This window comes from Vitis vinifera, chromosome 2, assembly GCF_030704535.1.
Source record: "Vitis vinifera cultivar Pinot Noir 40024 chromosome 2, ASM3070453v1".
Lineage (NCBI taxonomy): Eukaryota > Viridiplantae > Streptophyta > Magnoliopsida > Vitales > Vitaceae > Vitis > Vitis vinifera.
This window is the reverse complement of record NC_081806.1, coordinates 7,422,042-7,436,676: the sequence shown is the minus strand read 5'-3', so window position 1 is coordinate 7,436,676 and position 14,635 is coordinate 7,422,042. Positions and strand designations below refer to the sequence as shown.

Genomic DNA, 14,635 nt, shown 5'->3' with positions numbered 1-14,635 from the left:
TTATTACCAGCATAAATTAGCATTGAAACCAAAATACTGATATATTTATAATAGAAGTTTACTGCTATGAATGGGATTGTGAAACTTTGAAGTGAACTGCTTGTTTGTGTCTTCCACATGAATCTTTACATCATCTACATCGGTTTTTCTGACTATATTTCATAGCTGACAAAACTTAAAAAGTTACTGCTTATTACCAACATAAGTTAGCATGTTTTAAAGATGCTTTTATTTTTTATTTTGTTTATTTATTTTATAAAATAATTTTCAAGCTCAGGTTCCATGGAGCAGGCTTGGCCAAGATCCAGTTTTAGTTTACCTGGATCGGATTTTTTTATTAGCTGAACCCGCAACTCAAGTTGAAGGATTTACAGAAGATGCTATTCAGGAAGCTAAAAGAAGCCGAGTGCGGGTAAAAATTGATGTGTTTGTTATTTAGACACTCCAAATGTAGATGCTGGAATGCATGACTATTTTTTTTTCCTATTTGCAATAGGAAATGGAAACAAGGCTATTGGAGAGGACACGTCAATTAAAGTCAGAGATGGTAATGTTTCACTTAATTATTTTTTAGAAATTTTGTTCACTTAAATGTTCTTGGTAATGTATTTATTGTCATAATATACATTTACCGATGATGATGTTTTGCACATTTAGCACTATTGAGTTCTTGTTGACTAAGCTTCTGTATACTGTAAGAAGCATGCCCACATGACTTGTGGAAAGCACATTGCTGCTTGTAGCTTACAAAGCTTATCTAAATTGTGATGCTGGATCTTTCCATGTTTTTGAAGTTTCAATATATTGTAAGAATTCATTGCATCAACTTTTTGACCCTTCAAAGACGAGATTAGCTACCCACATGGTGATGGTAATACACGGTTATCATATTTTTGTTTAGCTACTAACGGATGATGCATATGCAGTTTATGGACATGGCTATTGATGGTGGCTGCAATTGGAGAATTAAAAATTTTGACCTACTCCTTTGAATTTAATTATTAGCCTTTTTATCTACCTGATATTTCAGTTCTGGGGGTTCTACAGATTTCATTGGTTATGATTTTAACCTGCATTCTACTGCTTTTGTTTGACTTCAAAGAATAAATCATGGCTGGGATCCTTGGTCGATACTATAATTGGAAACCTGAAGCTTTCTATTTCGAACATTCACATCAGATATGAGGATCTTGAGAGGTAAAGAACTTCCCATATATACCTCTTGTTACATACCTGTGTAGTGTATCAACCTTTTTGACTTTCCTTTTGTAGCAATCCTGGTCACCCATTTGCAGCTGGTGTAACCTTGGAGAAACTTTCAGCCGTTACAATTGATGATAGTGGGAAGGAAACTTTTGTTACAGGAGGTGCACTGGAGTGTATTCAGAAGGTGCCTATTCCAACCATATTAGTTATCACTTCTCAGTGGAAAAAGCAAAAAGATAATTGGTTTGTGTTTTTTTGGTTCAATTATTTATGCTATAAAAATGAATCAATAAACCGTTTTGAGGAATTATTAAACCAGATTTATCATTGAAACCTTTTGTTTCCAAAAAACAAAAAAAAAATTTCTTTTGAAATCCAAAAGAACAAAAAGCTAACATAGTGGTTAGGTCATCTCCTCAGGGAATTAGTAGTTTATTGCAGAAATTGGTATGATGTTTAATACCAAAATGACATGTTTTATCAATAGAAAATCACATAATTTGAGCACAAATCGATCATTTTTAACTGATTTGATGCTCTTATATCATTAGTTACTGAATCATGTAATTATAAACATAAAGAAATTGAAGCCCTTGAGGCCTAGCTCAAGTGGTAAAGGGATGGGAGGGTTTGTGGGAGGTTCCAGGTTCAAGTCCAAAAAAAAGAAAAAAGAACAAAGGAAATGGAAGATTCTTATCTATATCATCTATCAAACTTGATGCCTATTTGATCTCCAATTAAACTGATCAAGGAGTTGGAGAATGAGAGGGGCTTAGTGCTGAAGAATGCCGAGAGTATCACAGAGGAGATTTTACATTACTTTGAAAAGCTTTACACAAATCCTACAGGAGAGTCTTGGGGAGTTGAAGGATTAGATTGGTCCCCTATTTCGGAAGAGAGTGCGTTAAGGTTAGACTCCCCTTTCACCGAAGAAGAGATTTCTAAGGCCATTTTTCAATTGGATAGGGACAAGGCTCCGGGGCCAGATGGCTTTACTATTGCCGTATTCCAAGAGTGTTGGGATGTGATTAAGGAGGAGTTGGTGAGAGTGTTCGTTGAATTTCATAGGAGCGGAATTATCAATCAAAGCACTAATGCCTTTTTCATTGTTCTAATACCCAAAAAGAGTTTGTCAAAGAGAATATCAGACTTTAGACCCATTAGTTTGATCACTAGTCTCTACAAGATAATAGCCAAAGTGCTCTCAGGGCGTCTAAGAGGGGTTCTACATGAGATCATCCACTATACTCAAGGTGCTTTTGTTCAAGGGAGATAAATATTGGACGCGGTTCTTATAGCGAATGAGATAGTGGACGAGAGAAGACGGTCAGGGGAGGAAGGCGTCATATTCAAAATAGACTTTGAAAAGGCATACGATCACGTGAAGTGGGATTTTTTGGATCATGTGTTAGAAAAGAAGGGGTTCATTCCTAGATGGAGGAAATGGATGAGTGGATGTTTATCTTCGGTATCTTATGCAATCTTGGTGAATGGTAGTGCTAAAGGGTGGGTTAAGGCATCAAGAGGATTAAAACAAGGCGACCCCTTTATCCCTTTTTTTGTTTACCTTAGTCGCAGATGTATCGAGTAGGATGCTTATGAGACCTGAGGAAAGAAATATGATGGAGGGTTGCAGGGTGGGTAGAAATAGAACTAAGGTGTCCCATTTGCAATTTGCTGATGACACCATATTCTTTTCTAACTCAAGGGAGGAAGAGCTGCAGACTCTGAAGAGTCTTTTGTTAGAGTTTGGGCACATTTTTGGGCTCAAGGTCAATCTTAACAAGAGTAGTATTTATGACATCAATCTTGATCAGGCTCATCTTTCAAGATTGGCTGTGATGCTTGATTGTAAGGAGTTCGGATGACCTATTCTTTATCTGGGTCTCCCTTTGGGCGGGAACCCTAAGGCGTGTGGCTTTTGGGATCCAGTGATTGAGAGAATCTCAAGTAGATTAGATGGGTGGCAAAAGGCCTACTTATCCTTCGGGGGGAGGATAACTCTTATCCAATCTTGTCTTACCCATTTGCCAAGTTACTTCCTTTCCTTATTTAAAATTCCCGCTTCAGTGACTGCAAAAATCGAGAGGTTGCAAAGGGATTTTTTATGGTTAGGGGTTGGGGAAGGCAAAAGGGATCATTTAGTGAGGTGGGATGTTGTGTGCAAACCGAAGACAATAGGGGGTTTGGGTTTGGGGAATATTTCTTCTAGGGAATCTCGCTCTTCTAGGGAAATGGTTATGGAGGTATCCTAGAGAGGGTTCAGCTCTTTGGCATCAGGTCATTTTAAGCATTTATGGTTCACACTCTAATGGTTGGGATGCTAACACTTTAGTCAGATGGTCACATCGCTGTCCTTGGAAGGCTATTGCTCAAGTCTTTCAGGGGTTTTCTTTGATTACTCGGTATGTGGTAGGAAACAGGGAAAGAATTCGGTTCTGGGAAGATTTGTGGTGGGGGGACCAACCTTTGGGAACCCAATATCCAAGACTATTTAGAGTAGTCGTGGATAAAAACATTTCTATTTCTTCAGTTCTCGGTCCATCTCGGCCTTTCTCGTGGAATTTGAATTTCCGTCGTAACCTGTCAGATTATGAGATTGAGGACTTAGAAGGCCTCATGCGGTCTCTTGATGATTTGTATCTCTCTCCTTCGGTCCCAGTTGCCAGATTATGACCATTATCCTCTTCAGGGCTTTTTTCAGTCAAATCATTTTTTCTAGCATTATCTCAATATTCTGGATCTCCTCAGAACTTTCCTTCAAAGTTCGTGTAGAATTCTCAAGTTCCTTTCAAAGTGAAGTTCTTTGTCTGGTTAGTGGCACACAAGAAGGTGAATACTAATGACATGTTACAAGTGAGAAGACCCTACAAAGCCCTTAGTCCTGATATTTGTATCTTGTGCATGAAGCACAGGGAATCAGCAGATCATCTTTTTCTTCATTGTTCCTTGACGATTGGGTTGTGGCACAGGTTATTTCAGTTAGCTAAGATGGATTGGGTTCCCCCAAGGAGCATATATGACATGATGTCCATCAAATTTAAAGGCTTTGGTAATTCTAAGAGAGGGATAGTTTTGTGGCAAGTTGCGAGCATAGCTCTAATTTGGGTTGTGTGGTGGGAAAGAAACGCAAGGATTTTCGAGGATAAAGCAAGGAATTCAGAGTTCCTTTGGGACTCTATTGTTTTCCTTGCTTCCCTTTGGGCTTTCTGTTCCAAGGCATTTAAGGGGATTCCCCTTAATGTGATTCAACTGGATTGGATAGCGGTGTGTACTCCATAGGGATTGGTCCTTAGTGGGAGTTCGTTTGTTTTATGTGTATTTTCCTGTAATTTAGTTGTCTTTGGTGGGAGGATTTCTCATCCTTCTTCTTGTACTTCTTTTTTATATTAATATATCTTTGTGGCGTTTCCAATAAAAAAAAAAACTATTCTAGAAGAATTTACATCCTATTTATCTGTTTGCACATTTTCAACATGTGGAGAATTATTAGCCTGCATATTTATGGCCTACATATGAGCTTGCATATTTTCAACACTCCCCGTTAAGCGGCTTTAAAATATTTTTGATTCCTAGCCTGTTTAGGCTATACTGAAATGTAGAACTCGACAACCATTTTGTGAGAACCCTTTGAAGCAACACAAGAACAGATTTTTCCACTTTCCAATTTTTTTTTTTTTTTTTTAATTTTTTTTATGAACATCTGATCTATCTCCACATGTTTGGTTTGGTCATGATGGATGGCATTATGGCCAATGCTTATGACTGACTTCTTGTTGCAATGTAACTTCATGTGACCTTCTAGTTTCATTTCCAATTCAAAGATCATTAGTCTTATATCCAAAGTAGCTCGCAGATACCTGGAGCCATTGATGTGAGTTTGAATTCTACACTTGATATGACCACCATTGATTGTTTCTTGCTTCTCCATGTGACAAGATCGCCTTCAGTAAATGTGTAATGCCCACTAATGGATCTTTAGTCAATGATAACCAACCCAATCTGCATTAGTATAGGCTTCCACATCATTCTTCTCACTTTTTTCTAATAAAAGTCCTTTCCCGGGTGTTGACTTTAATAATCTAAAAATTTGGTAGGCAGCTTCCATATGTTTCTCCTGTGATGCATGCATAAATTGACTAATCACACTCAGAGCATAAGCTATATCACAACGAGTGAAAGAAAGATAGTTTAGTCTTCCAACAAGTCTTCAATACCTTTCTTGGTTAGCTTTTGGTTCTTCAGAACAATCTCCTAATTTGTGATTTGGCTCAATGGGGCTGTGCCCTAGTTTACCCCCCTAGCATCCTTGTTTCCTTGAGTAGATGGAGAGTCTATATGCGTTGGGATAGGAAAATACCTATTTTGAAAATGCCATCACTATTCCAAGGAAATATTTAAGCATTCCCAAGTCCATGATCTCTAATTCACTATCCAAATACTGCTTGAAAGTTTTCAATTTCATATTGGTCATTTCTTGTCACAATTATAATGTTAATATAGACGATTAGAGCAACTACTTTATTTAGAGTCCTCTATTTAAGTTCAGGATCAGCTACTTTGTATTTGAACCTCACCATGACCTTTTAAATCTGCCAAACCAAACTCTCGGAGATTATTTAAGGTCATATAATGACTTTTGAGTAGACACACTTTCCCTTTGAACCTATCTGTAAAACCAGGTGGAATCTTCATATAGACCTCCTAGTCTAGATCTTTGTGCAAAAAGGCATTTTTTTTTATATGAAATTTCTTGTTGTCTAGTTTTCTTTTGGAGGGAGGATTTCTCATCCTCCTTTTGTACTTCTTTTCTATCAATATATTCTAGTGTGGTTTCCTATCAAAAAAAAAATTAGTAGCAAGAGAAATTAAAATTCTTAAGCTATTCAGTTTAGCCACTGAGGTAAAAGTTTCTTTGTAATCTATTAAAAAGGTTAGCTTTATATTCCTCTAGGACCCATTAGCTTTATGTTGGATTGTGAAGATCCATTAACAACTTACATGCTGCTTCTCTTTAAGCAAATCTACCTTCCCCCAAGTTTCATTCTTCTTTTGAGGCCTTCCATGAAGGTTCCAACACATATAACAATTGTGACATGATTGGTGACAGTGATCACACCACAACTTGTCTTTTTCTTCGCTTCTATGCCTCGTGCCTCCAAAAATAGCAGCTTCAAGTGTGCTAACAGCAAGTTCTGAATCTTCCAGCATTGTATTCCTTGTGGTTGATTGAAAATTTGACTTTTTCATCATCAATTGGAGTTTGCTTTCTTCTTTCCTGACTGTGGCAAAAACTTATCTTATGGACGGGGTTGGCTCCTTCCTCAAAGCTCGACTTCTTGCTTGGTCAAGTTCTAGATTGAAGCCTTCCAAAAACTCTTAAGAGCTTATCCTTCTCTTGAACGAGTCTTATACAATATACTATCTTCTTCATTTTTCCACTTGTAATCTTGATATCCATCTGTTGCCATATTCTATTTATCTCGTTGTAGTCAGCGGTTACAATCATAGAACCTTGACGAGTGTTGCTTACCTTTCCTTTCAGTTCATACAATTGTGCATCGTTCCCCTTATTGAGTATGTAAGTATCATGAAGTCCCAAATTTCTTATGCTGTGGTATAGAACATGTACCCTTGACTGATGTCTGGCTCCATAGAGTTAATCAACCAGGACATCATCATAATAGAATTCTCAGCATCCCATGCTCTAAAATTGGGTTTTTCAGGCTTAGGCATCGATCTGGATCCATGAAGGAGCCCTATCTTTCCCCCGTCTCGATCAAAAAATTTCACAGATTGGGACTATTGCAGAAAATTAGCCCTCTTCAATTCATGAGTGGTGATTTGTAGAGAATGGTTGTCATTTGAAACCATCTCCTCTGTTTCTTTTCCACTGATTCTTGATGTAACTTTTGACATGCCTTTTTTAGGGGTGAACCAGCAGCAAGTTGGTTAACAAAAGTCAACTGTGGTAGTTGAGAGAACAAGAAGATGCAGACTCTTACAATGGCTCTGATATCAAGAAGAAATTATGAATTATTTCCATTGTTTTGTGAATGGTGGTGATTACACATTTACATAGTTATGCAAAGTCTAATCTAAACTAAGAAAGAAAATAAGGTGTAGCTATACAATTGGATTCTGCCGAAGAAAGGAAAAGTCAACAGCCTAATTATATACATAATTCTGGGGAAAGGAAAAAAGGAAAAAGGGAATATTCAGTAATTAGAAGACTGATTCATTCAAATTTGATCCTTTACTTTTTCAACAGATATAATGTGCAAAAATTGCTTCAAAAAACCCATGCTCTAATTATCACCTTCATAAAATCTTTTAGTTTTCTGATAAAAAAAAAAAAAAAATCTTTTAGTTTTCTGATAAAAAATAAAATAAAATCTTTTAGTTTCAGAGTGCGATTATCAATTTCAAGAACCTTTCCCCACCTCTATCCCAAATCCAATTGCCAGATCTCAGTCCATAAATGGAATGGGGTGCCTTGTATGTCAAATCAGCCACTTCTGAAAGCACCAGACCAAGCTTCATTCACTCTAGGTGACCATCTCCCCAATCTAATTAGGTTGCCACCTCTAGACATCACCTTCCTAATTTTTCTAGGACAAATAGCTTTGTCTACTCTTTCTGCAAACAACACTCTTTTTAATGGAGCAAAAGGAGTAATGCAACACACCCCTTAATCCTCCAACAGCTTTGCAATTGCTCCACCCTTTGAAACCAATCTCTTGAGTAGGCCTCCTTTACACATACTGTAGCTCTGCCCCATCTACCCACACTCTTTCTCTGGCCTTCCTCTCCCACCACCTTTGCATGGGAATGGATGGGATGTTTCTGCATTTCCATGTCCCTTTGCTCACAAGCTAATAGCAAGAACCTCCTAAGCCAACTTTTCCTCTGGGTTAAACAGGAAAGAGGATAAAATCACCTTAAGATTGGTCCAACCATTACAATGCTTGCTGGAATAACCAAATACTTAAATTTCAGGTTTCTCATGACCTCCAATAGTATAATATATCTCCCATTGTGATTGAAATTAACCTCCAAATGATGGGTTTTGAACTTTCCTGTGAGCTTTCTATTGAAAGCTTTTGGGCTGGAATTCAAACCCAGCTCTATTGAAACCCCTCTACTATGCTCAATGATGGAGAGCCAATTACCATCTCCCCTTTCTTTGAGCTGCAGCTCAAACATCTGCTGCACCACTGTACATAAGTGACGCCATTGCCATTCTAATGCCATCTCCTATTTTTTCCTTTTTACTTTTTGGGGACGCTTGGTTGTTTACATATTGTTTTGGGATAAAGGTGGGGTTTGCAGTTTGTTCATTCTGACTTTTCCTTTTTATTGTTGCTTTTCTTGTTTTGAAAAAGATGCCTCATCTGTTCTTGTTTTCTTTCATTTTATTGCTTTCAGAAATAAGCTAAAAGTCGTGTGGCTTCCTATTAAGAGAACTCTTTTTTTCCGTTCTTTTCATCAGGATAACCCATCTCCCCTTTCCTTATGACAAATGGAGCAGAATTGTTCTTATGCCAGATATTTTTCCCATCTAATTCACTGTAGAAATCTATAAAGCTAGGCTTCACATTGGGTATTTAGCATCAGTAAAATGATGGCTGCTTCCCATGAAGTTTGACTAAATTTAACATTAGCTAACCAAATAAGGCAACAACAATATTAGTCAACTGCAGACATTATGAAGATGGTCCTAAAAAGGGTTTTCTTCTGGAGATTTGGGGGCTGCCTTAAGAAAATATTGGGTTCATAACCCTAGGTGTCCCTCTATAATCCTTCTAACTCTCAAATTTTCACTAGTACTTGAAGTTGAAGTCATACAATGATAAATGCGATAATAATAACTTACCTTTCTAAACTTCACTTGATGCAATTTGAGGTCTTCTGATTAATCTTCTTGAACCAAGTCATTTTGTCTTGATTTATTGGATGGGACTCAAAATTGCACCAGCAGATAATGGGAGGCGACTCTCCTATCTGCTTGTGCCTGCTGATTTCACTTGTTGATGTCATTATCTGTGCAGCTGATGTAAGCAATGTTCCTCTCATACTAGGTTGCTTGAAATCACCTTTCGTTTTATAGCAAAACCTTAAAAAATCAGCGTTCAGGCTTTTCTGGTTGATGGACCTCCTCTGATGTTATCTTGCTTTTGTTTGAAAATGAGAGAGAGAGTGAGTGGTGAGCACACAAGCGAGTGATGCAACATTTTGCTCTCTCTCTCTCAAAAAGTAGGATGCTGTTATGTAACAGATGTGGAGCGATAATCCTTTTTAGTTGGTGTATGCTTTTTCTTTTATGCGTTTGTGTGAATGGATGTTCTAAGTTCATAAATGCTCATTTTTTTTGTGTGACAGCTTCCAAAAGATAGAAGAGATATTGACTGGTTAAACAGGGAAATGGAGCAAAAAGCAATTTTTGCTCTTTGCCTAGTTGTTATTGCATTCTTTGCACTTATGTTTTCCCTCCATTTTACAGTCTGTGGAACTTGAACGACTTGCTTGTTATTTGGATTCTGATATTTATCCGTGGCATGTTGACAAACCGTGGGAGGATTTGCTTCCTTGGGAATGGGTTCAGGTATTTCTATCTGTGTTTTCTGATACTGCAGCCTTCAACTTCAAGTTGCACCCATCATAATTACATTATCTTTGATGAAGTTCAGGTTTTCAAATTTGGTACTAAGGATGGAAAACCAGCTGATCATGTGATAAAAAAGCACACCTACATTCTGCAACCCATTACTGGGAATGCGAAGTACTCAAAACTGCGGTCCAGTGAATCTGCTAACAGAGGTCAACCATTACAGAAAGCATCAGTGAATTTGGATGATGTGACACTCTGTTTGCCAAAGGTTCACATTAAACCCCACTTTTTTTTCTTTTTTTTTTTTCCTCTGTTGTAGTTTTCTTGCCGCCATATTTTAAATGGTTGAGTGATCAAATGTGTTTGCCTTTTTCTAATAATAGACAAGCTAATTTATTGATATGAAATTTGTTTGCCTTTGTAGGATGGCTATAGGGATATTTTAAAATTAGCTGATAACTTTGCTTCTTTTAACCAACGCTTGAAAAATGCTCATTACCGGCCACTCGTGTTGGTGAAATCTGATCCAAGGTCCTGGTGGAAGTATGCCTATAGAGCTGTTTCTGATCAAATGAAGAAGGCAAGGTATCTAAACTAATTAATTTCTTCAGTGCTGTTTTAATCTTTGGAAGTTTTTGCTATAAGAAAGCAAGTTGTAGTGATGAAGCCTTCTTAAAGCTAATATAAAAGATTATTCCTTTTGCTCTTCTATAAAAATTTGCTAAACCTAAATATCCCAAGTTTTCATGTATGAAAATAATCCCTTTTTAGTATATGTCCATTTATCATTAATCAAAAGGTACAAGGTTGCTGGATTGGTAAGTGACACCATAAAATTACCATATTTCGGCTGATTCTAATTTTTTCTTCTTCACCTAACATTCTTTTTTGCTTGAAGGTTGGAGTTACTAGTTTCTCTTATAGAATTAAATGTATTGTTTATGACTCTTGTGTAGACATCTGCTAATTGTTGTTTAGTAGACACAAATGGAGTTACAATCTGCCCGATCTCAATTTTCTCCTTTATGAAGTGTTTGTCCACCTCCACATGCTTAGTTTTGTCTTGTTGGGTGGGTTGAGGTGTGAGAAATATTGATAGTAGCCTTTTTGTCACAATGGATAATTGGTGATCCTTTAGGCTTCAATCATAGCTCTTGAAGAAGACTTATATTCCACAATACTTCACAAATTCCCTAGGCTAATGCTCAAAAATCAACTTAAGTGCTTGATTGTGCTACAACAAATTGTTTTTTGCTTCTCCAAGTCCCTAGAAAAGTACAATATCCCATAGTTGATCTTTGATCATTGATTGAACTAGCCTAGTCTGCATCAATGTAAACTTCAACAAGAAGCTGATCATTGTTCTTAAAAAATGGACCCTTATCCAGGGTGGCTTTCAAGTAGCTTAGAATTCTTTTAATTACTTCCAGATTGCACTTTAGTTAGAGCGCATAAACTCGCTGATAACACTAACAACATAACCTATGTTTGGTCGAGTGTTGGATAAATACCCAGTTTCTTCCAAGAGATCAAGTACATACTTTCTTTGGCAAACAACTATACCATGCTTGGTTCTTACTACTTCTATGCTGAGAAAATGTCTAGAAGTCCCCTCAAATCTTTATCTCAAACTTTTTTGCCAAAACTTCTTTAAACTTTGGATTTCCTCCAAATTATCACCTGTGACAATTATATATTTACATAGACAATGAGAACGGTCATTTTCATGAGTGGCGAGCTTTTAAAAATGATGTGTGGTCTTTTTGACTTTGTCAAAAGTCATATTCCTTTTAAGAATTAGTGAATTGCTCAAACCACGCCCTAGGTGATTGTTTAAGATCATACTTTGCACACTGTCTTATTGTTGGAGATCCCTTCAAATCCAAGTGGAAAATCCATATACACTTCCTCTTGTAGGTTTACATGTAAAAAAGACATTTTTACCATCGAATTGGAATAAGTTCCAATCAAGATTATCAGATAGAGATGAATGGATTCTAATTGAATTCATCTTACCCATCGGAGCAAATGTTTCTTGCTAATGATACCAAGTGTTTGCCTTGGGACTTTTTGGATCATGTGTTGGAGAAGAAGGGGTTCAGTCCTAGATGGAGGAAATGGATGAGTGGTTGTTTGTCATCGGTATCTTATGCAGTCTAGGTGAATGGAAACGCTAAAGGGTGGGTGAAGGCATCTAGAGGCTTAAGACAAGGTGACCCTTTATCCCCTTTTTTGTTTACTTTAGTCGCAGATGTACTGAGCAGGATGCTTTTGAGAGCAGAGGAAAGAAATTTGTTGGAGGGTTTCAAGGTGGGTAGAAACAGAACTAGGGTGTCCCATTTTATCGATGTGGAAGGAAAAAAACTCAACATTCCACTATAAAAAAAAACTGATTACATTCCCCTCTATATATATAGATGATAATACTCATTTATTTTAGGGATATTTACAACTTACCTAAAAAAAAATCAAAACTACCTCAATCTTAGCCCCTAACATTGTTGACAGATCATCAAATTAAATCTTCCTATAGTTCTACATTCCCCCTCAAGCTGGGCGGTAAATATTTATTAACCCTAGCTTGGAACTCAAATCATCAAACACCTTTCTCGGTAGAGCCTTGGTAAGAATGTCAGCTGTTTGAAAGCATGTAGGCACGTACAACATCTTGATTATTCCTTCCTCTATCTTCTCCTTTATGAAATGTCGATCAATTTCCACATGTTTTGTTCTATCATGATGTACTGGATTTTTTGCAATGCTGATTGCTGACTGATTATCACAAAACATTTTCATAGGTTCTTCATCTGAAATCTTTAATTCCTTTAGCACCCTTCTTAACCATAGTCCCCCACAAATGTCGTGTGCCATTACCCGGAATTCAGCTTTTGCATTGCTCCTTGATACCACTGATTGCTTCTTACTTCTCCATGTGACTAGATTACCCCACACATATGTGCAGTACCCTGAAGTTGATCTTCGGTCTTGTACTAATCCTACCCAATCTGCATCGTTGAACACTTCAATATCTCTTCTTTGGTTCTTCTCAAAAAATAATCCTTTACCTGGTGTTAGTTTCAGGTATCTCAAGATTCTATACACGACCTCCATGTGTTCTTCATTTGGATTATTCATGAATTGACTTACCATACTGACAGAAAAACCAATATCCGATCGTGTGTGAGATAGGTATATTAGTTTACCCACTGATCTTTGGTATCTCCCTTTATCCACGGGTGCACAATTTTCCTTAGCTCCTAGTTTGGTTGTTGGATCCATAGGAGTATCTGTTGGCTTATACCCAAGCATTCTAGTCTCTTTTAAGAGATCCAGGACATATTTTCTTTGTGAGACAAAGATTCCCTTTCTTGACCTTGCAATCTCCATACCTAGGAAGTATTTGAGATTCCCAAGGTCCTTGATCTCAAATTCTGCAGCTAGAAAACTTTTGATGGTGCGGATTTCCTCTTCATAATCTCCCGTTAGAATTATGTCATCCACATATACAATGAGGACAACAAGCTTTCCTACAGGAGAGTGTTTAACAAATAGAGTATGGTCCGTCTGACATTGGGAGTAGCGATGTTTCTTAACTACCTTTGTGAATCTTTCAAACCAGGCTCTTGGAGATTGCTTGAGCCCATATAGAGATCTCCTAAGTTTACAAATTTTGTTGCGTGTAGTTTGTGTCTCAAATCCTGGAGGAATTTCCATGTAAACTTCTTCAGCTAGGTCCCCATTTAGGAATGCATTCTTGACATCTAGTTGGTGGAGAGGCCAGTCAAGGTTTGCAGCCAAAGATAGTAGAACTCGAACTGTGTTTAACTTGGCTACAGGGGCAAATGTCTCCTCATAGTCGATTCTGTATGATTGGGTGAATCCCTTTGCAACCAGCCGTGCCTTGAATCGATTAACACTCCCATCTTCATTATATTTGACTGTGAAGATCCATTTGCAGCCTACTGGGCGTTTTTCGGCTGGTAATTCTGAGATTTCCAAGGTTCCATTTTTTTCAAGTGCATGAATTTCTTCATACACTGCTGATTTCCACTCAGGTGAGCCGAGAGCTTCTTGTATATTATTAGGAACCTGGATGTTGTCGAGGTTGGCAACAAATGTTTTGAACTTCGGTGATAGTTTTTCAAATGACACAAATGTGTATATAAGGTGTTTTCTGCATGATCTTACACCTTTTCTCACAGCAATTGGAAAGTCACTATCATCATTAGTTTCGGGATTATAGTTACCTGATGGATCTTCACTTGATCTAGAACTTGGGTTAGACTCTTGGGGTTGCTCAAGAGATGCTTGTTGTTCCATCTCCTTTTGGTTCTTTCTCCTTCTTGAGTAGGTAATCAACTCATCATTCTTTGTTGATTGAATAGTGTCTAGATTTTGAGGAGGTGGATTAGTAGGCGGATTGTTGGTTTGATCTTGAGAAGGAGATTCTAGGAAGTAAGGAGACTCAAAGAAGGGATTTTGAGGAGGAATGGATTCATGATTTAGTGATGGGCAGGTGATAAAACAAAGGCTATGAATAATTAAGGAAAATCCCCAAAAGGGGGGGTGAATTGGGTTTTTCAAAATTTTTTTTCACACAATAATATATGCACAAAATAAATAAAAGAAAGAGATAAAGTTAGAGAATTCAAACTCGGGTTTATAGTGGTTCGGCACTCCCTTGCCTACGTCTACTCTCCTCAATCTCCTAACCGAGTGAGGGTTCCACTAACTTGAAACTTCAATCAAACTTTCAATCTTCTTACACTTGGATTCCGGCTCCAATGGGCTCTTACACAATCTCTTCAAAATTTGAAC

General features: G+C 37.5%; 1 protein-coding gene across 1 annotated transcript in view; it reads left to right on the top strand.

Annotated features, from left to right (window-relative positions):
- The window catches only part of LOC100260794 (uncharacterized), a 170,216-nt gene that overhangs the window by 19,728 nt on the left and 135,853 nt on the right, over nucleotides 1-14,635 (top strand). The window contains exons 3-9 of the mRNA XM_059734098.1: nucleotides 278-412; nucleotides 497-547; nucleotides 1,103-1,197; nucleotides 1,273-1,390; nucleotides 9,710-9,811; nucleotides 9,897-10,085; nucleotides 10,242-10,402. Coding sequence (XP_059590081.1) covers nucleotides 278-412; nucleotides 497-547; nucleotides 1,103-1,197; nucleotides 1,273-1,390; nucleotides 9,710-9,811; nucleotides 9,897-10,085; nucleotides 10,242-10,402 — 851 coding nt within the window. The remainder of the gene's footprint in view (nucleotides 1-277; nucleotides 413-496; nucleotides 548-1,102; nucleotides 1,198-1,272; nucleotides 1,391-9,709; nucleotides 9,812-9,896; nucleotides 10,086-10,241; nucleotides 10,403-14,635) is intronic.